The sequence below is a fragment of the Podarcis tiliguerta genome, assembly GCF_965153285.1.
Source record: "Podarcis tiliguerta genome assembly, chromosome: 1".
Taxonomy (NCBI): Eukaryota; Metazoa; Chordata; class Lepidosauria; order Squamata; family Lacertidae; genus Podarcis; species Podarcis tiliguerta.
In genome coordinates, this window is record NC_139534.1 from 6,526,858 (window position 1) to 6,550,598 (window position 23,741).

At 46.4% G+C, this 23,741-nt stretch overlaps 1 protein-coding gene across 4 annotated transcripts in view; it reads left to right on the forward strand.

Moving 5' to 3' along the window:
* PLEKHM3 (pleckstrin homology domain containing M3) overlaps positions 1 to 23,741 on the forward strand; it is an 89,178-nt gene that overhangs the window by 26,159 nt on the left and 39,278 nt on the right. For 3 of the 4 annotated variants that reach the window (XR_014502544.1, XM_083401481.1, XM_083401482.1), the window contains 2 exons: positions 9,781 to 9,926; positions 22,421 to 22,614. Coding sequence is in view for 2 of the 4 variants with exons in the window: in XM_083401481.1 (XP_083257607.1) it covers positions 9,781 to 9,926; positions 22,421 to 22,614 (340 nt within the window). In the remaining 2 variants the exon portion in view is untranslated. Of the gene's footprint in view, positions 1 to 9,780; positions 9,927 to 22,420; positions 23,544 to 23,741 lie in introns of all 4 variants that reach the window. The other variant, XR_014502543.1, reaches the window with a different exon arrangement.

The window sequence follows — 23,741 nt, forward strand, 5'->3', positions numbered from 1 at the left end:
GGGGGATGGTTGGGGGGGCAGAGTTGGTTTTGTTTGAATTGCACTCTACATCCCCCCCCCCTTTTCCTATCCTCCTTGTTAAAAGCTTTTGCAGCAAAAGCTTCCAGACAAACAGCTGACACTCAGAAGTGGGTAAGGAAGAATGTAGCTTTAGACAAGTTTATCTTGGGCGCCAGCTAGCATTTTTCCAACCACGGATAGAAGCCAGGGCAGGCATATCAGGCCTGGGGATGTGGCAGAAGGAGAAGAGGAAGGGGGGAAATGGATTCTCAGTGTATCAGGGTCAGGAGGGCAGATTAAAGAAACAAAAACGGAGGGGAAAAGTTTTTTCCTTCAGGAACGGATGCCTTCACTCGGCCTGGGAAGAGAAAAGGTTTTACTCTGTCCATTTGCATTTAGCTCTTTCCACCAGAATAAGTGTGTCTGGTTCTGTTTTGCTGTGCGGTCCTTTTCAGCACCTAGGATCTTCTCTGCATCAGTGGTCAGATCCAGAAACAAACTGTCCATGGTGCTATGCCAAACGGCCAAAGAATTTCATCACCTCCAGTGTTTCAAAGGGACCATCAAGGCATCTTTCCCATTTGTTGATTGTAATCCTGTCTTTCATGAATTAGTTTATCTTAAAGCCCTTTTTTATTAATTCAGCAATGTTGTTTTGGGGGGTTGCTTTTGTGTTTTGTTTTGTTTTGCTGGCAGGGTATCCTTTGAATACGAAGTAAAAAGATTTGCCCTTGCCTATGCTATGCATTAGGGACGCGGGTGGCGCTGTGGGTTAAACCACTGAGCCTAGGACTTGCCGATCGCATGGTCGGCGGTTCGAATCCCCGCGGCGGGGTGCGCTCCCGTCATTCGGTCCCAGCGCCTGCCAACCTAGCAGTTCGAAAGCACCTCCGGGTGCAAGTAGATAAATAGGGACCGCTTACCAACGGGAAGGTAAACGGCATTCCGTGTGCTGCGCTGGCTCGCCAGATGCAGCTTGTCACGCTGGCCACGTGACCCGGAAGTGTCTGCGGACAGCGCTGGCTCCCGGCCTATAGAGTGAGATGAGCGCACAACCCTAGAGTCTGTCAAGACTGGCCCGTACAGGCAGGGGTACCTTTACCTTTACCTTTTTATGCTATGCATTAAACTAAGGAATGTAGTCAAATTGCTTAGGAGATACAATCATAGAATCATAGTTGGAAGAGACCACATGGGCCATCGAGTCCAACTCCCTGCCAAGCCATTGTGCACCGTGCTCCTAATCTCCTTTACTCAGAAGGAAGTCCACTGGGGTAGCCTCCTACTAAACTTCCAATAATATTGCATCCCTAATAGTGTGATCCTGTGCATGTCCTATTGAGTTTACTGGGACCTGCTTCTAGGTAACGGTGCAGAGGATTGCAGCCTAAGCCTTGCAATAGGAAATGGCTATATATGCTTAGCTCAGGCAGGGGTCCCATTATAGTTTGCGCTGTATAAACATATTAAGGAAGCTTGTTCCCACCCTGTTTTGTTTATGGCAACCTCATCCTATGGACCCAATTGTTATACAGTTCATTTACTATTTTTACATGGCTTTTCTTGTTGCTCAAGTGTTAGGATGCTAAATGCCTCTGTCGGCATCCTGTAAACTTCCAATTCCCATGCACACATTGCAGTGGCAAAGACTTAAGGGGGAAGTCAAGCAGCTGTAAGAGAAAAGCGAATAATTCCAGGGTAGAGAGAATGAGGGAAAACGTCTGCTACAAGCCCAGATATGGCGCTTGGAATCATAATCATAATTTATATAATGTGTTAGAGATTTCAAACAACTTCATATATGTTATTTAAGCACAGTGGTACCCCGCAAGACGAATGCCTCGGAAGACGAAAAACTCGCTAGACGAAAGGGTTTTTCGTTTTCTGAGGTGCTTCACAAGACGGATTTTCCTAAGGGCTTGCTTCACTAGACGAAACAGCCCTGCCTCTCCTGTCATGGCGACGGTCACTGCACGCACGCACGCTCGCTTCCCCGCTCCTCCGGCTCCCTCCCACCTTCTGGCTGACGGTTACACCGCTGCCCACCCCCCTCGCGTGCTTCCCTCAGAGAGCCGTTGCCACCAGCGCCTCTCTCTCCCTGGAGTCGCGCCCCTGAGCCCCGCCGCCCTCCAGCAGCCGCGTGGCGCGGTGGCCACAAGGCGCGGGTGAGTCTGAGGTACCGGCTGGGGCAGCTGTCCTGCTTCTCCCCGACCCTCCCTGCCGTTGTTAGTGTTTAACTGCAGTGGTGCTTCGCAAGACGAAAAAACTCGTACGACGAAAAAACTCGCGGAACGAATTAATTTCGTCTTGCGAGGCACCACTGTAATGTGTTAAAGGTTTCAAACAACTTCATATATGTTATTTAAGTATGGTAAACTTCATTGTGTGTGACTGTTCATGGCTGACATGAGGACTGAACAAGGGGTTTCACTGCCTTATTATTTCATTTGCATCCCACCTTTTCTCCAAGATGGCATTTGTGGTTTTCCCCCACCCAACAACCCCATGAGATAAGTTAAAATGAGAGTCTGTGAGTGGGCCAGCGTCACCAAATGAGCTTTGCAGCTGCGTTTTAAGTTTTGGTCTCTTTGATCCTAGTCTAGGGGTAGGAAGCCACTTTCATCTGATGGGCTGGATCAGAAAGCAGTCAACCCTCTGCATGCCACATTTAACAAAGTCACTCACATGAAGGAAGGCTGGTCAGAAATTGCTTTATGGGCCCATGAGCCAGAGATACCCTGTCATTGTCCTGGTCTTGACTGGCACTCTTGGCCACTATGTTTCACCAGACCTCAAAATAAAGTGAGATTGTTTGCATGTGTTCAGTTCATATGCATGAAGGTGTGTGGGTTTTTTTGCCTTCAGAATGCTCTGGTGCAGTGCCATTTTCCACGCTCGACCAGTCATGCCATCATTCTTGCATATTAGGGGCATTTGAAAATCTTCCGATAGGTCTGGAATTGTGTATAATGCATGCACACGTAGCCCACAAACTTGCTGCCACAATTTTACTTTAGCATTGTTATTATCACAGTATGTTTCCTGCAATGTGCAAATTTGCGGCTGATGGAAGGAGTGGTTCAGCGCTCAGGGGCTTTTGGTCACGGTGAGGTCCTATCTAATGAAAGATTAAAAAGAAAAAGAAAAATGGAATGTTCCTCATCCTTGAACATAAAACCCTTCTGGATCAGGTCTTTTGTGCACCCATGTTTGTTTGTGGTGGTGGCCAACCAGAATCTCCCAAGGAGCCCACAAGCAGGGTGCATGAAATCAACATGTCTTTCCTACATGCCTCTCCCTCCCCTTGGAAGCAACTGGTATTCAGCGAAATCAGAGTTGTCATTTAGCCAGGTCAGCTAGTAGCAACCATGTAAGAGAATGAAAGTTTACTGCCCCCCCCTTCTCCCCCAACCTTATATTGACCACAACGTTAATGTCTCACATTGAATATAACTTATCTGTAGAAAGGACTTGGCGATCTGAAAACAGAAACGATGTATGTACTTTTGTAAAACCCTCCCCCCCCAAAAAAAAATCTTTAATTAAAAACCCCCAATAAGGATGCCCTTCCATGAATTTGGCTAATCCCTTTTCAGAGCCTTTTAAACTGGTGCCATTAGCAGATTCCATATGTTAATGATACTGTGTGTGAGAAAGCTCTTCTTTTCGCTGCCCTGACTTCTCTGCAGGTCTGCTTCAAGCAAGGGGTGTATAACTTTTATGAAATAAATAAATAGAGGAGAAAAACCCTTCCCTGCTTTGAATCCAGGCAAAACCCTTTCCACCACATTTCAGACAAGGGTGTGAGAAATGCATTGCTTGGGGAACGGTTGGCTCCCCATTCCCGTCCTTATTCCTCACCTCGCCAAAGAGCAGGTCCACTCAGCTCTTGAAGCATGCTATTCCCCAGTCCTTGCATCATCTTTATTGCTTCTAACAGTGGGGGGGGGGGGGTGAGACGTGTTTGCAGGTGTGCAATGTGCCGCATTGTTGTACTTGGTGGTTTTGTGATGCCGAGATTGTGAAACCCAAGCAATAAAAAGTCAGCCAGTTTCAAGGGTGAAGGTTTCTCCTGCAGCGTATTCACCTTTGCAAGATAACCAGTGTAGTATTTCACTCAGGTTTTATTGGCTTAGATTTTGAGGTTCGCAAACATACCAAAGGGCAGGATTTTAAATTTTTTATTTAAAAATGGTTTGCCTTGTTAAAGGCTGATGCAACTTGGCCAGCAATAGGAGAGACCTCTGGAGACCTTCTGTTATTTATTTTTATTACTACATATGTATTCCACCTCTCCTTCCACTGCCCGTGATATGAGGGGGAGGCTGGGGAAAGGAGAATGGGATTGGGAAAAGGCAGAACCTTTCTGTGTGAAATACTGCAGGCCTGTCTGTACCAGGGCATTGTACAGTGGTGCCTCGCAAGACGAAATTAGTTCGTTCCGTGAGTTTTTTCGTCTTGCGAAGCACCATGGCGGGGAGGGGTGGAGAGAAGCAGGGCAGCTGCCGCAGCCGGTCCTTGGACTCACCCGCGCCTTGTGGACACCGCGCGACGCGGCTGCTGGAGGGCGGCGGTGCTCAGGAGTGCAACTCCGGCTGCAGCGCTGGCAGCAACGGCTCCTGAGGGGAGCGTGCGAGGGCGGGGGGCAGCGGCGCGAGGCAGCCGGAAAGTCGGAAGGTCGGCCGGAAGGTGGGAGGGAGCCGGAGGAGCCGTCAGCCGGAAGGTGGGAGGGAGCCTGAGGAGCGGGGAAGCGAGCGTGCGACCGTCGCCATGACAGGAGAGGCAGGGCTGTTTCGTCTAGCGAAGCAAGCCCTTTGGAAAATCCATCTTGCGAAGCACCTCAGAAAATGAAAAACCCTTTCGTCTAGCGGGTTTTTCGTCTTCCGAGGCATTCGTCTTGCGGGGTACCACTGTACAAGCTATTTATTAGCATTCAGATTCTTGCTGCCGTGGTCCATTATGTGCACTGTCAGCTGTGTTGTGTCTGGTGTGGTGGGCCAGGATGCACAGGCAAAGAAGGCCTGTTGAATTTTTCAAGCGCTTGAAAGCTTTCCTACCCAGTTGCTAGGTAAAGGGAACCCTGACCATTAGGTCCAGTCGTGGCCAACTCTGGGGTTGCGGCGCTCATCTCGCTCTATAGGCCGAGGGAGCCGGCGTTTGTCCGCAGACAGCTTCCGGGTCATGTGGCCAGCATGACCAAGCCGCTTCTGGCGAACCAGAGCAGCACACAGAAACGCCGTTTACCTTCCCGCCAAGGCGGTCCCTATTTATCTACTTGCACATGATGTGCTTTCGAACTGCTAGGTTGGCAGGAGCAGGGACCGAGCAACAGGAGCTCACCCCGTCACGGGGATTCGAACCTCCAACCTTCTGATCGGCAAGTCCTAGGCTCTGTGGTTTAACCCACAGCGCCACCCGCGTCCCTACCCAGTTGCTAGACTTCTGCAATTGTGCCAAATGAACATGCACAAAGCGGAGAATTGTGAGGAGAGCCAGTGTGGTGTAGTGGTTAAGAGCGGTAGTCACGTAATCTGGGGAACCGGGTTCGCGTCTCCGCTCCTCCACATGCAGCTGCTGGGTGACCTTGGGCCAGTCACACTTCTCTGAAGTCTCTCAGCCCCACTCACCTCACAGAGTGTTTGTTGTGGGGGAGGAAGGGAAAGGAGATTGTTAGCCGCTTTGAGACTCCTGAAGAGGAGTGAAAGGCGGGATATCAAATCCAAACTCTTCTTCTTCTTCTTCTTCACAGCATAAGTGAAGCCCTCTACCTCTCTCGTCTGCTGGGCAGTGAGGGTGGTCTGCAGACCACCTCATTCTCCCCTTCCAGAGCAGAACCACAACTGTAATTACCGAGAAATGAGCAGGAGAGTTAGCTTGTGCTTTCTCCGATGGCCTTCCTGAGCAGCACACACAGAAAAACCCGCAAATACTGTCTGTTGACATAAACTGGTCACCAGAGCCTTGTGCAAAGGTCTTCAGGCTGCCAACAATTTATGTTGCGAAGCCTGCAGAGAAGATGACCTAGCAAGATGGCACATAGGGTCATGGACAGACTGCTTGCATATGTGTGTTGCAACAGGGTCTTATCTGAGAACACATTGTGCTTGCCTCCCCCCCCCCAGGGCTGCCACCTGATTAAAGAAACCATAGCCAACGGATCCTAAAGATCTGAATTTGTTTGCACTTTTGAATCTGTTGAAGTTTGAAAAGCCAAGCGTGAGGAATATGGAATATATTTTTTAACCCAGGCTCCCAGAGAAGCTCACAAAGCTTCTGTTAAAGACAGGCATGCAATTCTCAAAGACAATGACGCACAAGGAATTCTGAAGAGCAAATATTTTCTCTGGTTTTCAGTAGTGCCTGCTGTGACATGCGCGCAGGTGTCATCTTAGAAGAGGTATTCTGTCGGCTGTTGTTACTGCTGTTGTTGTAATATCCATAGCTAAAACATACAACACAACGTACAAAGGAATCATAGAACTGGAGAGCTGGAAGACCCTGAAAAAGAGGAGTTGGGATCAAAACAGAATCGTGCTCTTGAGACCCAAAAGCTTCCCCACCCCTGTCTTAGTAATCAATAACCAATATGATGTTGTACGTCTGATGCTATGAAAATTCTTGTGTGGATTTGAACAGAGTGCTGCTGCTTGCTGATTCAACAGAGGTGCCCTCGCAAGTTAAAATGGGCCACTTGCATCCCTAAAAATCCTGTACTGAGGGTGGGGGCGAGTGTGGAAAGGGATACCCAATAGCATTTCATTCCAGTAAATGTAATGGTGTTAATAAGAGGGGGGGGGGGGTTGAAGTCTAAGAAAGGAATGGCATTGTAAGCCTTAGAATCCAGACTCTATGCAACAGAGGTACTCAACCTTGTTCTGTATCACTGCCCCCACCTCTTTCTTTCCCTTCTTTATTTTTTGCAAATAGCTTAATTGGTGTCTGCCACTGAGATACATTTGTCACCGTGCATCGCTTTGAACCTCCTAACATCAAAGGAATCGACCGCTTTCATAACTTGATTTGAAGGGGTTGTAGAAATAACGGTCCTTGCGAAATAAAACATGCGACAGGCACAAGGCGAGGGATGTTGAACAGTTTCAACACAGTTGGGGCAGGGAGAACGCCGCAACCTCAGCGGTCGTGTCTAATGGGACAGGAAGATGTCGTCCTGTTCTTTGCAGCTCTCGCTCTTCCTCAAGTTTGTCGTTTTGCAATTCGCTCGGCTACACAGGGCTGTTTGTGTGCATTCTGCTGTGTGACCCAGGTCAAAAATGTGTTGTCAAGGAAATGGAAGGCAAGTACAAATCAAGTGGAAAGCGAATGGCTTTGCTGCGTGAAAACAGGTTTAGCAGCAATCGCTTCCTTGGGAGAGGTCATAGAGCAAAGAGGAGGAATAGAGACTTCTAGAGGAAGGGAGCAACAGGAAAAAGCTGCCTTCTTCAGGATTGCATATGTGTAGAGGAGGGCTGACCGGTACCTGGCAGAGAACTTTGACTTCTGGGATTTCCAGCTTTTTATTTTAAGATTCATGTTTCTAGCCCTCGTGGTTTCTAGTCTGAAAATGTTCAGGCAATTTCTGTGAATGAAGCTTTTGTGGCTGTTCGGCTTCCTGTTGTCAACTTTTCCCAGTCAGGTTCCTCACAGAATATTCTTCCCCTTGCTATATACTCTGCAGCCACGTTGATGGTTACTCCAGAGTTTAAAAAAATATGGAAGAAACGAGAAGCGGGCTCGGAATCAAGCATTCAATTTCACATCATCACTGAATCTGAGATCAGAGTTTGAATTTATCAAAACAATTGAATCTCCAGGATGCGCCATTTGGACACTTTTCTTGGTTCAAAAGAGAAAACTTTGGCGAGGCACACCCTGAAGCAGAAGTTGATAGGCTTGAATAGATGCTAAATTGAACCAATTAACTCCTCCCACACTATATATTAGGAACATTGGAAGCTGCCATTTACTGAGCGAGACCACTGATTGATCTTGACTCGGTATTGTCTCCATGGACCAGAAACAACCCTTCGTCGTTTCAGATAAGCCCCACCTGGAGATGCCCAGAATTTAATCTGGGACCTTCTGCATGGGCTGTATGAGCGAGCTATGTACATTCGCCTTCCTATATTGGGCATATTCACCTGGACTTTACAGATGAGCAAAATCTGTGCATCCTGACTTTCACGGCAGATCGTTCAGGGCTTCCATGAAACCTTCTTTTGTGGACACATGTAATCAGTGCCTGAGCCAAAAAATCTCCTCTCTGCTAACAATCCCCTTTCCCTCACCCCCAAATCTGTGTGACTTGCTATCAGCTTGAGCATTCTAAGAGCACATCGTTTCAAAGCAAGCCCAATGTTCTTAGAATCATAGAATTGTAAGACGGGTGCTTTGAGAAGCTGGAAAGTGATGGACCGGGCTTCTTCACACACCCTAACCCATTCCACAAAGCAGGCTGCCAAGCAAATGGTGTTACCACGGTCATCAGGAAGAACAGCCAATACAGTACAGTGGTACCTCGGGTTAAGTACTTAATTCGTTCCGGAGGTCCGTTCTTAACCTGAAACTTTTCTTAACTTGAAGCACCACTTTAGCTAATGGGGCCTCCTGCTGCTGCTGCACCGCCGCTGCGCGATTTCTGTTTTTATCCTGAAGCAAAGTTCTTAACCTGAAGCACTATTTCTGGGTTAGTGGAGTCTGTAACCTGAAGCGTATGTAACCTGAAGCGTATGTAACCCGAGGTACCACTATCTCTTTAGGAGACCCACTTTGGCTCTGGGCTTCCAGTTGCTAAGCTGTTCAGTGGTACCTCAGGTTACATACACTTCAGGTTACAGACTCCACTAACTCAGAAATAGTACCTCGGGTTAAGAACTTTGCTTCAGGATGAGAACAGAAATGGTGCGGTGGCAGCACGGCAGCAGCGGGAGGCACCCTTAGCTAAAGTGGTGCTTCAGGTTAAGAACAGTTTCAGATTAAGAATGGACCTCCGGAACGAATTAAGTATGTAACCAGAGGTACCACTGTAATATGAAACTGGGCTTGTACATGGATTCCTGAAACTATTTCATAGCATATGAGGAGATGTTAGAGATTTGTGTGGTTCAGAATCTTACACAGTCGTACCTTGGAAGTCGAACGGAATCTGTTCCAGAAGTCCGTTCGACTTCCAAAACGTTTGAAAAACAAACGTTTTTCAACGCTTCCTATTGGCTGCAGGTTTGCAACATTCGGGAGCCAAAACGTTCAGGGAACTACGCTGTTCGCCTTCCAAGGTACGACTGTATTTTGCAATAGGGTAGCATGGAATGTCACACAAGCAGTTATCAAAAACGCCTCATTCTCTTATTCCGGTAATATTTATTTAGAGCTGTAATTGTTCTGTTTTGAAAGGTAATTACCGTATTTTTCGCTCTATAAGACGCACCAGACCACAAGACGCATCTAGTTTTTGGAGGAGGGAAACAAGTAAAAAAATATTCTGAATCTCAGAAGCCAGAACAAGAGGGATTGCTGCGCAGCGAAAGCAGCGATCCCTCTTGCTGTTTTGGCTTCTGGGATAGTTGCGCAGCCTGCATTCGCTCCATAAGACACACACACATTTCCCCTTACTTTTTAGGAGGGAAAAAGTGAGTCTTATAGAGCAAAAAATACGGTATATATTCTGTGTTCTCTCTCTTACTAAAACACAGCAGCGTGTAGTTATGGAGATTTCCTTCCAATACTGCTAAGAGTCCTGCATTTTTTAAAGCTGTTTTTTCCCTTTCCCCCCCTTATTGGCAGGTTGTCAGCGGTCCATAGGCCTCTCCAATGGCAAAGCCAAGGTGTGCAGCTACAGCGGGTGGTACTACTGCAGCATCTGTCACGTGGACGACAGCTTTCTAATTCCTGCTCGGCTGGTTCATAACTGGGACACTTCAAAATACAAGGTAGGACATGAAGGAATCCCTTCTCCTGCCCTTAGTGACGAATGCCCATATGAACAGTTGCGCTGAGTGCGAAACCAGGGGGGGAGAGAAGCCATCTTCCTTATCCCCAAGAAAGCCCCTGGAATCCACACAACCTCGTGACATAGCATGTTCCCATCAGGCACTCTGTCCCCCTGTGAGGAGGGAATAGTGCTGAGGGTGCAGGCTTGTCACCACTTGGCAAAGCTTTCTTTTTCTGTAGAAATGAGTTGGGGGAAGAGAGGGAAAAATAAATAAATAAATTTATACATACATACATACATACATACCCTGTCCATCTGGCTGGGTTTCCCCAGCCATTCTAGGCGGCTTCCAACAAAACACTAAAATACAATAACCTATCAAACATTAAAAGCTTCCCTAAACAGGGCTGCCTTCAGGTGTCTTCTAAAAGTTGGGTAGTTATTTTTCTCTTTGACATCTGATGGGAGGGCGTTCCACAGGGCGGGCGCCACTACTGAGAAGGCCCTCTGCCTGGTTCCCTGTAACTTGGTTTCTCGCAGCTAGGGAACCGCCAGAAGGCCCTCGGTGCTGGACCTCAGTGTCCGGGCTAGGTATACTAGACCGAGGCCGTTTAGGGCTTTCAAGGGAAAACGCTCAGACACCTTGTCTTAAACATAAAGCCACCTCCGTCTGAACATTTTGAGATTTTTCTGCCTTCCCCACAGTGCTTGTGTGGCAGAGGGGGTCTTGGCTGAACACTGCTTTGACCTAGCCCAAGTAAGGTGCACACCCTCCCCTGTGCTTTGACTGACACTTAAAGTCACCACAAGTTCAAGACAGCTTGCTCAGATACCGTTATATCTGGAAGAATTCTGTGGGGACCTTGAGCTGAGATCCACTGGGCAGTGGCGTAGCGTGGGTTGTCATCACCCGGGGCAAGGCAAGTAATTTGCGCCCCCTAACCCGGGGCAAGGCAAATAATTTGCACCCCCCTCCCCGCTGCACTGTCCCTCCCCCAGATAGTCCCTCGCTCTCTCTCCACACCGCACCGCACCGCACGCCTGGCACCCTCCCCTCCACAGTGGGCGGCGACCCGGCGGCTCGGATCGGATTCACACAGCCAGCACTGCAGTGAGAGAGAGTGAGTGAGCCAGGTAGGAGCAGAGAGCTGCGAGCGCACCCCCCCAGATGTTGCGCCCGGTGCGGCCGGCCCCCCCTGCACCCCCCACGCTACGCCACTGCCACTGGGTATCGCAGCCAAAGCAGGGTTGGATGTCAACTTACTATCGGAGATGGGCAGCACTGACCAGCTTTGACAGACAGAAGGTTGTTTCTTAATTCTGGCTTTCCAGCCTTTTCACTTGTGCACAAGACGTTTCCTATTAAGCCTCACGGAGACCTGGTGAGATTTCAGTCCTCATTACATGCTTCCCAGCTGCAAATGTCTGTGCCTCTGCAAATTATTTTGGAAACTTTGGTGCTGCTTAATCTCCAGAGCGCAGAATGAGTCAAATGGAGCCATTGAGAGCCCTCACCTCCTGTTCTTATTGCTGCTCCCGGGTAAAAATGTGAACCTGTTATTTTTCTCTGCAACAGTTCTGCGTAGGGGAATCAATGTATGCGCCATAGCATGAGCCTTATTTGGTAATGTTGATACAACGAGGCATGTGTTTTCATTTGTTCACTCGGAACTCACTGTTCATGTGTAATATCAACTGTGTTTTACGTGTCATCCCGTTCCTTGCCCACACGTCTGCTTCGTGTACCGAGGTCTAAATCTAGCAAAGCACTGGAGGCAGTGATTCAGCATTGTCCTGGGTCAGGAATATGAAGCAATCAACCACAGCAGGATTTAGAATGAGGATGAGCTTGCACTGACCAGCTTCAGGGCAACTGGAGGGTGTATTTTCGCACTGTTTTGCTGTCTTAACTGGATGCCATGGGGGAAATCTTAGAAAAATGCTACGATCCATCATGGATGCAACCTGGGATCAGAAGAGGAAAACACAGAGGTCAAGGCAATAGTACCAGTGTTCAAAAGTAGTGATTAATTAATTTCATCTATACATGCAACACATTCACAATTGCTCTGCAGGTATATATTTATCAAAGACAGTTGTTATGTCTAACTAGATAGGCAGGTGTAATGGTTCTAGGGGTTGCTCGTGCGTAAATCGGCGCCACACCTGGGTGGGTTGCCTGAGTGAGCCCTTTCTGTCTGGACAGCCACTCGCCCGTGGCTGTCTCAATCGCTGGCAGAATCCGTCAGTGGGCGTTTCTTGAACTTCTTCCAGCATAAAAGTTCTTTGACGCCTAGTCTCCGCCTACTCTCCCTGCGCGGGAGCCTTCTGCGCAGGGAGGGTGTGGGCATCGGAGGACCCGTGCTCTCCCCGCTGGTCCCCGGCGAGGAGTCTTGGAGCCACCTCGCCGATTCCCCCTTCTGCCCCCCTCCTCCACTGGTGCTACGCTGATTTCCTTCCCCAGAAGATGTGCTGCTTCTCTCCCTCCCGGGACGCTCTCCGGAATCCCTCTGGAGCCCTCCCTCTCCCTCTGGCTCCGATGGCAGTTCCCTGACAGCAGGCTAGTACAAAATAATAATAATAATAATAATAATAATAATAATAATAATAATAATAATAATAATTTTTACCCCGCCCATCTGACTGGGTTTCCCCAGTCACTCTGGGCGGCTTCCAACAAAATATTAAAAATATAATAATACATCAGACATTAAAAACTTTCCTAAACAGGACTGCCTTCAGATGTCTTCTAAAGTCAGATAGTTGTTTATTTCCTTGACATCTCTTGGGAGGGCGTTCCAAAGCGTGGGCACCACTACTGAGAAGGCCCTCTGACTGGTTCCCTGTAACTTCGCTTCTTGCAGTGAGGGAACTGCCAGAAGGCCCTCGGAGCTGGACCTCAGTGTCCAGGCAGAACGATGGGAGTGGAGACGCTCCTTCAGGTATACTGGGCCAAGGCCATTAAGGGCTTTAAAAGTCAGCACCAACACTTTGAATGTTGAATGGGGCAATTGTAGGAAGCTTCGCTCTGTTCCTTGGGTGCTGCAGAGGTCTTCATCCAAAATTGGTTCTGTCCCGAAAGTTCTTATACTTGCTCAGTCTCTTGCTAACTGACATAGACTGTTTTATTATTATTGCAAGGGCTACATGACAAAAGGTCATATTCTCTGACCACATCAGGGTGCCTGTGAGCAAAAGAGCACAACTGTCTTGAAATGTGATATTTCTTCTTCCAAGGAATGTAGTTAAAAAACCAAGTCCTGTTTATAGCCATCAGTAACCTGTTGCCCCTACCCCTTTTGACAACCTTGCAGAGCTCACATCCCATTCATTCCATATATCCTTCCCAATTATAATGTAACTAATTACATAAAAAATAGCAATACAGTGGTGCCTCGCAAGACAAAATTAATCCGTTCCGCGAGTCTCTTCGTCTAGCGGTTTTTTTGTCTTGCGAAGCAACCCTATTAGCGGATTAGCGCTATTAGCGGTTTAGCGGCTATTAGCGGCTATTAAAGCCTTAAGGGATTAGCGGATTAGCTGCTAAAAGGCTATTAGCAGCTTAGCGCCTTAGAAAAAGGGGGTGGGGAGCGATAAAAAACCTCAAGAATCGCAAGACATTTTCGTCTTGCGAAGCAAGCCCATAGAGGAATTCATCCTGCGAAGCACCTCTGAAAACGGAAAACCCTTTCGTCTAGCGGGTTTTCCGTCTTGCGAGGCATTCGTCTTGCGGGGCACCACTGTATTATAAAGGCAAAATCTTTGGACTCATTTTGCAAAATAATATCTGACTTACCCTGGTGCACGTGACATTTTGTTCTTACTGAGTACATTTAATATGGAGAAAAGACACAGAAAAATCCTCGCCGAGTCTTTATCTGATGAGACAAATTCTTGGATTATGGAACTGGAGTTCAGACCTGCGCATGTTATGACCACCAGGTCAAACTCAGTCTACCATGCTGGTACCATGCCTACCAGAAACTTGATAAAATCCTGTTTTTGCTATCTGCCCTGGGACAGGAGATGGGATTATCAAGCACTTCGCAGGCAAAAATATCTGACTAGTGGTAGGCTGTGTTTCATTCTAGCCGTTCACAGCTTGATTGAAATACAGTGGTACCTCGGGTTAAGTACTTAATTCGTTCCGGAGGTCTGTTCTTAACCTGAAACTGTTCTTAACCTGAAGCACCACTTTAGCTAATGGGGCCTCCCGCTGCCGCTATGCGACTTCTGTTCTCATCCTGAAGCAAAGTTCTTAACCCGAGGTACTATTTCTGGGTTAGCGGAGTCTGTAACCTGAAGCATATGTAACCTGAAGCGTATGTAACCCAAGGTACCACTGTAGAGTCTTCCCCTGTTGCTTTGTACAACCAAGATCGACACCACGCAACTACCTTTGTGGCTGTTTGCTTCAGTTCAACCTGCAACAACTTGATTGATCACTGAGGAAGCATCGCCAGGTTTTTCAAACTAGAAGTGCTTTGTGGAGCTCTTTCTAGATCTTGGACTTTGTTTCCTGTAATGGTTCTAGGGGTTGCTCGTGCATAAGTTGCCGTTACTCCTGGCTGGGTTGCCTGGTTGAACCCTTTCTGTCTGGACAGCCTCAGGTTCCGTGGCTGCCTCAGTCACTGGCAGAATCCGTCAGTGGGCGTTTCTTAAACCTCTTCTAGCATAGAAGCTGTTTGACGCCCAGTCTCCTCCCCCTTTGCCTGCGCGGAAGTTTTCTGCGCAAAGTGGGTGTGGGCAGCGGAGTACTCGTGCCCTCTCCGCTGGTCTCCTGCAAAGAGTCTTGGAGCCACCTCTCCGATTCCCCCATCTGCCCCCCTTCTCCACTGGTGTTACGCTGATTTCCTTCCCCAGCGGATGGGCTACCTCTCTCCCTACTGGGACCCTCTCCACCATCATCCTGGAGCCTCCTCTCCGCCTCCCGCTCCGATGGCAGTTCCCTGACATTTCCCTTGTGAGATGGTGATTTGTTTCATAAGGAAGCTTTGGTGATAAATATGGCGGAATAGAAATCATGAGCTCTTTGTAACAGTTTATTCCCCCCCTTTTCTTCCAAGGATCTCAGTGTGATATTCTTGCTTCTCCCCATTTCATTCTCCCAACAAGCCTTAGAATTAGGCGAGAGTGAGAGGGAGTCACCAGTTAAGCTTTGCGGCTAAGTTGAGATTTGAATCTGGAGCTCTCCAATCTAAGACCAAAACTCTCACCGCTACAGTGGCTCTAACGTGAGCTGGAAGAAGGTGGCAATACAGTCGTACCTTGGAAGTCGACTGGAATCTGTTCCGGAAGTCCGTTTGACTTCCAAAACGTTTGAAATTGCGGCTTCTGATTGGCTGCAGGAAGCTCCTGCAGCCAATCAGAAGCTGTGGGAGCCCCATGGGACGTTTGTCTTCCAAAAGAATGTTCGCAAACCGGAACAATCACTTCCGGGTTTGCAGCGTTCGGGAACCAAAACGTCCAGGTTCCAGGGCGTTCGGGATCCAGGGTATGGCTGTATATAGATGTACAAACATGTACACAAAAGTTCCTCATCATAACTGACAGCTGCTATCTTGCCTTGTTTTGTGACCAGGTTTATTAATAATGTTGCATATATATATATATATATATATATATATTTGCTTTCGTAGATTTTCACGGGTACATATATATGCAATTGCATTTCAAGTCTTTTATCCAATTAAGATTAACAAATTTAATTCCTTATCCAAATACAAAAGACTACTTTATTCCATTTTAACACAGATGACTCTTGTATAGCAAGGCAAATTAGCTTTGTGGTCTTAAAATTTGTCCTTTCGTCAGGAAAAGAATGGATAGAGCCAAAGTTTATTTATCAGAATATAAGTGTGTAGGTAGAGAGTATCTTGTTTTGATTTCATGTAAGCCACTCTGGGAGCCTTTTTGGCTGAAGAGTGGGCTACAAGTTCTCAAAATAGATAGATAGATAGATAGATAGATAGATAGATAGATAGATGATAGACATAGCACGTGGGTGGCGCTGTGGGTTAAACCACAGAGCCTAGGGCTTGCTGATCAGAAGGTCGGTGGTTCGAATCCCCGTGACGGGGTGAGCTCCCGTTGCTTGGTCCCTGCTTCTGCCAACCTAGCAGTTCGAAAGCACGAAAGTGTAAGTAGATAAATAGGTACCGCTCCGGCAGGAAGGTAAATGGCGTTTCCGTGCGCTGTTCTGGTTCACCAGAAGCGGCTTAGTCATGCTGGCCTCATGACTTGGAAGCTATACGCCGGCTCCCTCGGCCAATAAAGCGAGATGAGTGCCGCAACCCCAGAGTCATCCATGGCTGGACCTAATGGTCAGGGGTCCCTTTACCTTTACCTTACCTTCTAGGATCGCCCGTCAGTCTGTGCCATTGTGGCTGGTCTTGCTGCCTTCTTGGGCCTCGGCTTGGCTTACAAAGACCTCACAATTTTTCTCCTGGTTGCTGTGAGGACGTCTGCGGCTGAGACCAGGAGACCACTTCAGACTTTTCGATTGAGAACTGGTATGAACACATTTGGCACCGTGCTCTATTGAGGGGGAAACTAAGCCATAGCATTAGGCTGGCTGTGGTCCAAGCTGAGCGAGAAGCGTTAGAAGCCATCTGTTTTCTCTTTATCACGTTCATTAATACATCAGCGGAGTATCTTTGTCCACCTGGATCTCATGCCAGCTTTGGGAGGGACTTGTTGCGCTAAAGTACATCGGCTATTGGGTCAGTGATGCTGACCCAAATGTAATGTTCCCACCAAATGTAAACATTGGAGACCTGAGTGTGCTTGTTAATGAATGATACGTTGCATGTTTTTTGTACATGCAGAATCAATAAAATTGCCAGAAAAGGTAATATACAAAACCTGCACACAGTTACAACGTAAATACTCTGCATAGAACATTAAAATTCACTTTCAGGCAGTAGTTCACATTCATAATCTTTCTCCAGTGTAATAATCATAATACTCACTGAATAGCACAGCTCATTAATTTATAAAATCGTTTATAGATCAGCATATTTATGTTAGATTTAAAAGATTTAAATCATCGTCATAATTTATTTTTATTATTTATACCCCGCCCATCTGGCTGGGTTTCCCCAGCCACTCTGGGCAGCCTCCAACAAAATATTATTGTCACAATGGCATAAATACTATATCGCAAGTGGACTGTGCAGGTTTCACAAAATCATTTGTATCTTCCTTTTGCTAACCTGCTCATTTAACTGGAGATAATAAGTCCCAAGCCTTTACCCTCTCTCTGTTATTTGCCTCTTTTTAACATTTCCAAAATCTAACAAATGTTGTTGGCTGCACCAGTTGTATACAGAACTGGCATTTGAATATTGCAAGATACAAAATGCAGCAAGCAAAGCTTCAATTCCGGTTTTAATTTTACACATTTCATTTATAATATCTGTAATACTATATTTTCCAAAATTTTCTTGTTCTTTCACATAGCTGCAATATGTGGATAAAAGCCCCTTTGTTTTTAAAGCAATACCAACATTTATATTCTGTATGTTTATGTGTGTGTGTGTGCCTTTCATTTCATGGTGTACAGCACCATTGGTAGACCATTATATAACAACATACAAGTGTTTTGTGTCTTTATTAATCTTCAAATTATTGTTTCCACTTTTTAGTATTATTTTCGTAAGAGATCAGTGCAAATCAACAATGTCTGCAAAGGTTTCCTTCTCTCTCTCTCTCCCTCGAAGGATTCTGTAATTTTGAGATTTGCAAATTTATTGTGTCTGATGGGGCTGCCAGTTGACAATTTTATTTCTTGTTTATTTTAAAAAATAATAGTAGCAGCTGACAAATAGATGGGGCATTTATTGCAGCTTATTGATCCTAGCCATCTGGAGAACCATAACATTACATTTCTTTTATGGCCCCACCTGTATTTCAGAATGCGCAACTGTGCCATTGAAGTCATATGTAAGCTTTTTGCCAGTACTTTATGATTAAATTATTATTCAACATGTTTATAGCTGGGCTCGGTTCTTGCTATTAATCAGGGATTTCTGCCCAAAGGAATACAGTTTCCTCAGGGCACATGTAGGCAGCACTTCGGCCTTTTCATAGATTTGTACAATAACATGGAAAAGGAACTGCATGTCGAGCACTTTGAGCAGACAGGAAAAGAGCTGTTTTAAGAGTCCCCACTTTACTTAAGTACTGATTTTTAAAACAGAATAATAGAATTGAAATATGGGTTTTTCTCATGTTCCATCCTTTTGTTGACCTTGCCAACAAAGGTCCGTATAGTTAAAGCCATGGTTTTCCCAGTAGTGATGTATGGAAGTGAGAGCTGGACCATCAAGAAGGCTGATCGCCGAAGAATTGATGCTTTTGAATTATGGTGCTGGAGGAGACTCTGGAGAGTCCCATGGACTGCAAGAAAATCAAACCTATCCATCCTTAGGGAAATCAGCCCTGAGTGCTCAGTCGAAGGACAGATCGTGAAGCTGAGGCTCCAATACTTTGGCCACCTCATAAGAAGAGAAGACTCCCTGGAAAAGACCCTGATGTTGGGAAAGATGGAGGGCACAAGGAGAAGGGGACGACAGAGGATGAGATGGTTGGATAGTGTTCTCAAAGCTACCAGCATGAGTTTGACCAAACTCTGGGAGGCAGTGGAAAACAGGAGTGCCTGGCGTGCTCTGGTCCATAGGGTCACGAAGAGTCAGACACGACTAAACGACTAAACAACAACAACAACCATCCTTGCAGACATGGATTGTGTGAATAATGCTACTAGGGGAATTTTCATGTCGCCTCATGTTCCTTGCATGATTTTTCATGCTATCCCAATGTTGGACCCTTAGACATAACTGGCCAGAATGAGCCAGGTGATGCTCCCTGACCCCTGTAGAAGCTTTCAGGCCAAATTTACTTGCTGATGTGAGAATTTAGGAGACAACCCCCTGACTGTATATAGAATTGACTTTTTTTTGGTATTCCTTGTCCTTTGCTGTCCCTGAAGCTCCTTGTGAACAAGGTTCTGACAAGGTTCCAAGCAGGTAAGGTTGGGTTATCATAGTTTCAAAATCTCATTTTCCAAGCTGTGCACTTTACCTACTCTTGGATCTAAGCTGAGTTTCTGATAGAGCACAAATTAAGTGCAGGAGGATAGCAAGGAAAAATAAGCAATTCTTCTCTACTGCCTGCCTCCTCACCTTTCTGAATTAATTGTATCATGCCCCATAGTGACCGGGCAGGTAATCCATAAGCCAAAATGTATAATTTTGAGACAATAGCCAACTAAAAGGGTGTACATCCTAAACGGCCTCAGCCTAGTATACCTGATGGAGCGTCTCCACCCCCATTGTTTTGCCCGGACGCGGAGGTCCAGCGCCGAGGGCCTTCTGGCATTTCCCTCATTGCGAGAAGCAAAGCTATAGGGAACCAGGAAGAGGGCCTTCTTGGTAGTGGCGCCCGCCCTGTGGAACGCCCTCCCATCAGATGTCAAAGCGATAAACAACTACCTGACATTCAGAAGACATCTTAAGACAGCCCTGTTCAGGGAAGTTTTTAATGTGTGACATTTTAGTGTATTTTTGGTCTCTGTGGAAGCCGCCCAGAGTGCCTGGGGAAACCCAGCCAGATGGGCAGGGTACAAATAATAAATTATTATTATTATTATTATTACATCCTAAACTTTTGAGAAAACGATAACAGTTCTTCAGTTCTGTGCATCTAGTTTCCATCCTCACTCCTCTGCCCTGCCAAAAAAATGATACAGAAATGAACAATGAGAGAGAGTCTCTCATGGTCATACTTTGCCCCTAAAAATGTGTTGGGAAAGCTTGTTTTCATTCTTAGGATTATTATATTTCATTAATTTGAGCACTGTTCATTTTGGTACTTGGTAGCAATTATCTGATGGATTTTTCCCTTAAACTCAAAAGTGTTGCAGTTAATTTTTTTAATTATATCATAAAGCCGAAAAGGTCCGGAAGATCACTTTAATCTATTCCATTTCGTGTCTTCAGAGAGGGTCTTCAGTTTTGTACCCCATAGCCACACGCTGCATAAAATCCACGATATCCAGATGACCAAGTGTGGACCAAGTAGAGAACAAAGAGGGAAAACCTGAGCACTTCAAATAATAATTCAGTAAAAACAGAGGCATGTTCTGTTTACCCTTTTAAACCAACACTATTACTTTCTGGCTTATGGTCCTATGCATAGTTGCTTTAAATCTCACTGTTTTGAATGGAATTTCTGTGAAAGCAACTGTGTGCAGGAAGATTGGCATATATTATGAGTTTTTGTTTTGTTTTGTTACTTTGTTCTAAGCACTGAGAAAAAATGGGCTCGTTTTGCTGTTTAATTGTAGCAGCTGACAAATGACTGTTTCAGTGCAGCTTGCTAAACATCTGGAAAGCCATGCTCTTTTAATTCATTTTACAGTCCCACCTGTGTCTTAAAATGTACAGCTGTGTAATTATGAGTAAGCACCAAGCGTTTAGTGGAGTTGGTAATTTTGGATGACTTTGGAACAGTCTTTTTTTGGGTGCATAAAAGACTTATATAACATCTAAACCAGAGCTTTCCAAATTGTGTGTTGCGACACGTTAGTGTGCCGACTGCAGTATATAGGTGTGTCGCACGAATGCTCCCTGCATTCCTCCCAGGCCTGGAAAGGGGTTAGTTTCACCTGCAGTTTGCTAGTAAAACTGAATTACTGTGTCGTGAAATGATGCATATCTAAAAAGCGTGTCACCGACATGAAAAGTTTGGAAAGCTCTGATCTAAACACTTGAGTATCCCTTTTCTAGGGCTTCCCCTTTTATTTCTTTGTTACTCTTATATCTTCCCTTTTTCCTCTACTGGAGAGCCAATACAGTGGTACTTTGGGTTACATATGCTTCAGGTTACATACGCTTCAGGTTACAGACTCCGCTAACCCAGAAATAGTATCTCGGGTTAAGAACTTTGTGTCAGGATGAAAACAGAAATCGTGCTCTGGCGGCGCGGCGGCAGCGGGAGGCCCCATTAGCTAAAGTGGTGCTTTAGGTTAAGCACAGTTTCAGGTTAAGAACGGACCTCCGGAACAAATTAAGTACTTAACCCGAGGTACCACTGTACGATTCAAAATAAAGTTGTTCAATAGATCCAGACAGCTTCCAGGGGGCTTGCGGAGTGAAAGTCATCCTGCTTTTACTGTGAACACGGCAATTATGGCTTTCCAGGGCCCAGCAAAATTGTTGGCTTTGGAGAACTGAATTCAATTTCCAACTTGGCCCTGAAATTCATTGTATAACTTCATCAGGCTATGGCCTTTGGCCTGGTTTGGATGTTCCAACACTTTCCACGTATCTGATCAGGCATGGTTATGCGTACCACACTGGTTCCACTGGTTCCAGATTGGGAGGTTGGGCATTTAAATCCTAAATCCAGCAGAGGCCTGCTAGACTACCGCAGCTCCCCTTTCCACTTTACACAAAGTATCTGACTTGCCTTTCCCATCTTTTCCATGTTAGAAGATCCTGTTGAGGCCCCCCAAATCCCTGAGCCAGCACTGCAGGTATTGTGTCCTAGTGACAATTCACATAAGCACAGTGCTCCAATATTGTTGTTTTAAGCCTGACACACATACAAGTTGCTGCCAAGTTCCTGTTGGTTGTATTACTACTTCCGCACAGCTGTACCTTGCTCTGTGAAGAGCCATTGAATGTCTTCATCAGGTGAATGGCCTTTCAGTACTTCATCCTATTAAATAACAGTCGCCTTTCTTGCAGGATTGTGATGAGTTTGAGTAAAATAAGGAAAGGTATCTGAGCCGACATTGGGGAGTGGGCAGGGTGGTAATAAGAGCCATTCAGTTGTCTGGTTGGTTTCAAGGGTGGAATGCCTCAAAACCTATAGGAGCCTCTTATTTTGCATTCACATAGAAACATTTATGGGCAGATACTAGTATCAGAGGATGGACACGAGCTGAATTAAAACATCTCTCCAGCCCAAATGCCTTTCTAGTGTAAGAACAGTATACAGTTCTGGTAATGAGAGAGCTTTGATCAAGCATATACTGTATTTTATCCAGGCTTTGCCAGTGAGGTTAGATTAGGTTTTGTAGAATCTGCTATTCATATGCACACTTAAAAGTTAGTGTGTGTGTGTGTGTGTGTGTGCGTGTTCAGTATGTTCTGTAGAAGGTTTCCAGTAATTGAATCTAGGTTAGCTGAATATCTGAATTCAGTTGTTTCCACCCCCGTAGCCTCTGTCTCTTCATGACGGTCTACTGAATAGCTTTTCAAGCATCCAACTAGCCTTCCAAGTGCTATCCAAGCACCCAGTAATACAGATGCATAAAGATGTCCCTTGAGCCATTTGGGTAAATTAGGTTGTATTACAACCTCAGAACACTTTAGCGTAACTAGTATAACACCGCTGAGGAGATAGTATCGATTGCCTGTGAGCATTTAGAGGTTTTATTAGAGGCTGAGCTAAGCTTAATGGATTTCCCCACCCCTTTTCTAGGTATCAAAGCAAGCCAAAGAGTTCCTGGAATATGTCTATGAAGAGCCCCTGATTGACATCCAGCAGGAAAACCCGATGCTGTATAGACATGTCGAGCCACTGACAACGGTGGTCCGTCTGAGACAGCAGCTGAAATCCCTCCGAGCCTATTTGTTCAGCTGCAGAGCAGCAGTGGCCGAAGACCTGCGAAGGAGGTAGGAAGAAGGGCTTCCTCAGGGCTCCCTTCCCCTGTTTGTCTGTCTCTCACTTCCTCTTCTCGGTTCCCATGACCTAGCAATTAAAGTGCGGCCCGTTGCGTCTGCCTACTCGTTGTAACTGGATACTTCCAATGCAACTGGATGGTCCACGGCCTTAAAATATCTCTGATTCACCAGCGCTTCTCTTAAGGATATTGGGGAGAGAGTGGCTCCACAGACTGACAGCCTTACAGCAGGAATGGTTTTCTGTGCAGCAGATGTAAACTTAGCAGTCGTTGCATGCCAATTAGAGAGCAATGGAATATGCAGGCTTTGGAACAAGTTACATACATACAAGGCATATGGAACTGACTCGCTGTGTCAGATCATTAATCCAACTAGTCTCACATGGTGTATTCTGACCTTGCTGTAATTCTCCAAGATCGCCGTTTTCCCCTGCCCTGCCACATGAGATCCTTTGCAACTCTAGATGCCTGGGATTGAGCCTGGCAATGCTTCATGCAGACCATGTGCTGTGACACTGAGCTGCACCAAAACGCCACACTTTGAGCACATGAACATGGCTGTTATTTTGGCTAGTGCTCCTACTGCTGGAAGAGTTCCCACTCAGCTGGGGTTTGTGCATTTGCAGAGGCTTTTCAGCGATGCATCTGAAATATAATTGCCACTGGGCGATCCAGCAATAGCTCTTAGCATCCCAGGGGAACTGCATTTAAAGTCCTGTGGTTTGGAGTCACCTACTGCCCAACTTTTCCTCCCCCATCCATCACCGAGGTCGGTGCCTCAGGCAGAGCAAGGAACAGGGTAAGGCCTGCTGTTGAAATGGTGCCCTCCTCCTCCTCTGAATTGAACACGGCTTACAAGGCCTAAGAAGGAGGGAAGGGAAGTTCAGATTTGTACCCATGCAGCAAACCCCAGGGACGCGGGTGGTGCTGTGGGTTAAAGCCTCAGCGCCTAGGACTTGCCGATCGCATGGTCAGCGGTTCGAATCCCCGCGGCGGGGTGCGCTCCCGTTGTTCGGTCCCAGCGCCTGCCAACCTAGCAGTTCGAAAGCACCTCCGGGTGCAAGTAGATAAATAGGGACCGCTTACCAGCGGGAAGGTAAACGGCGTTTCCGTGTGCTG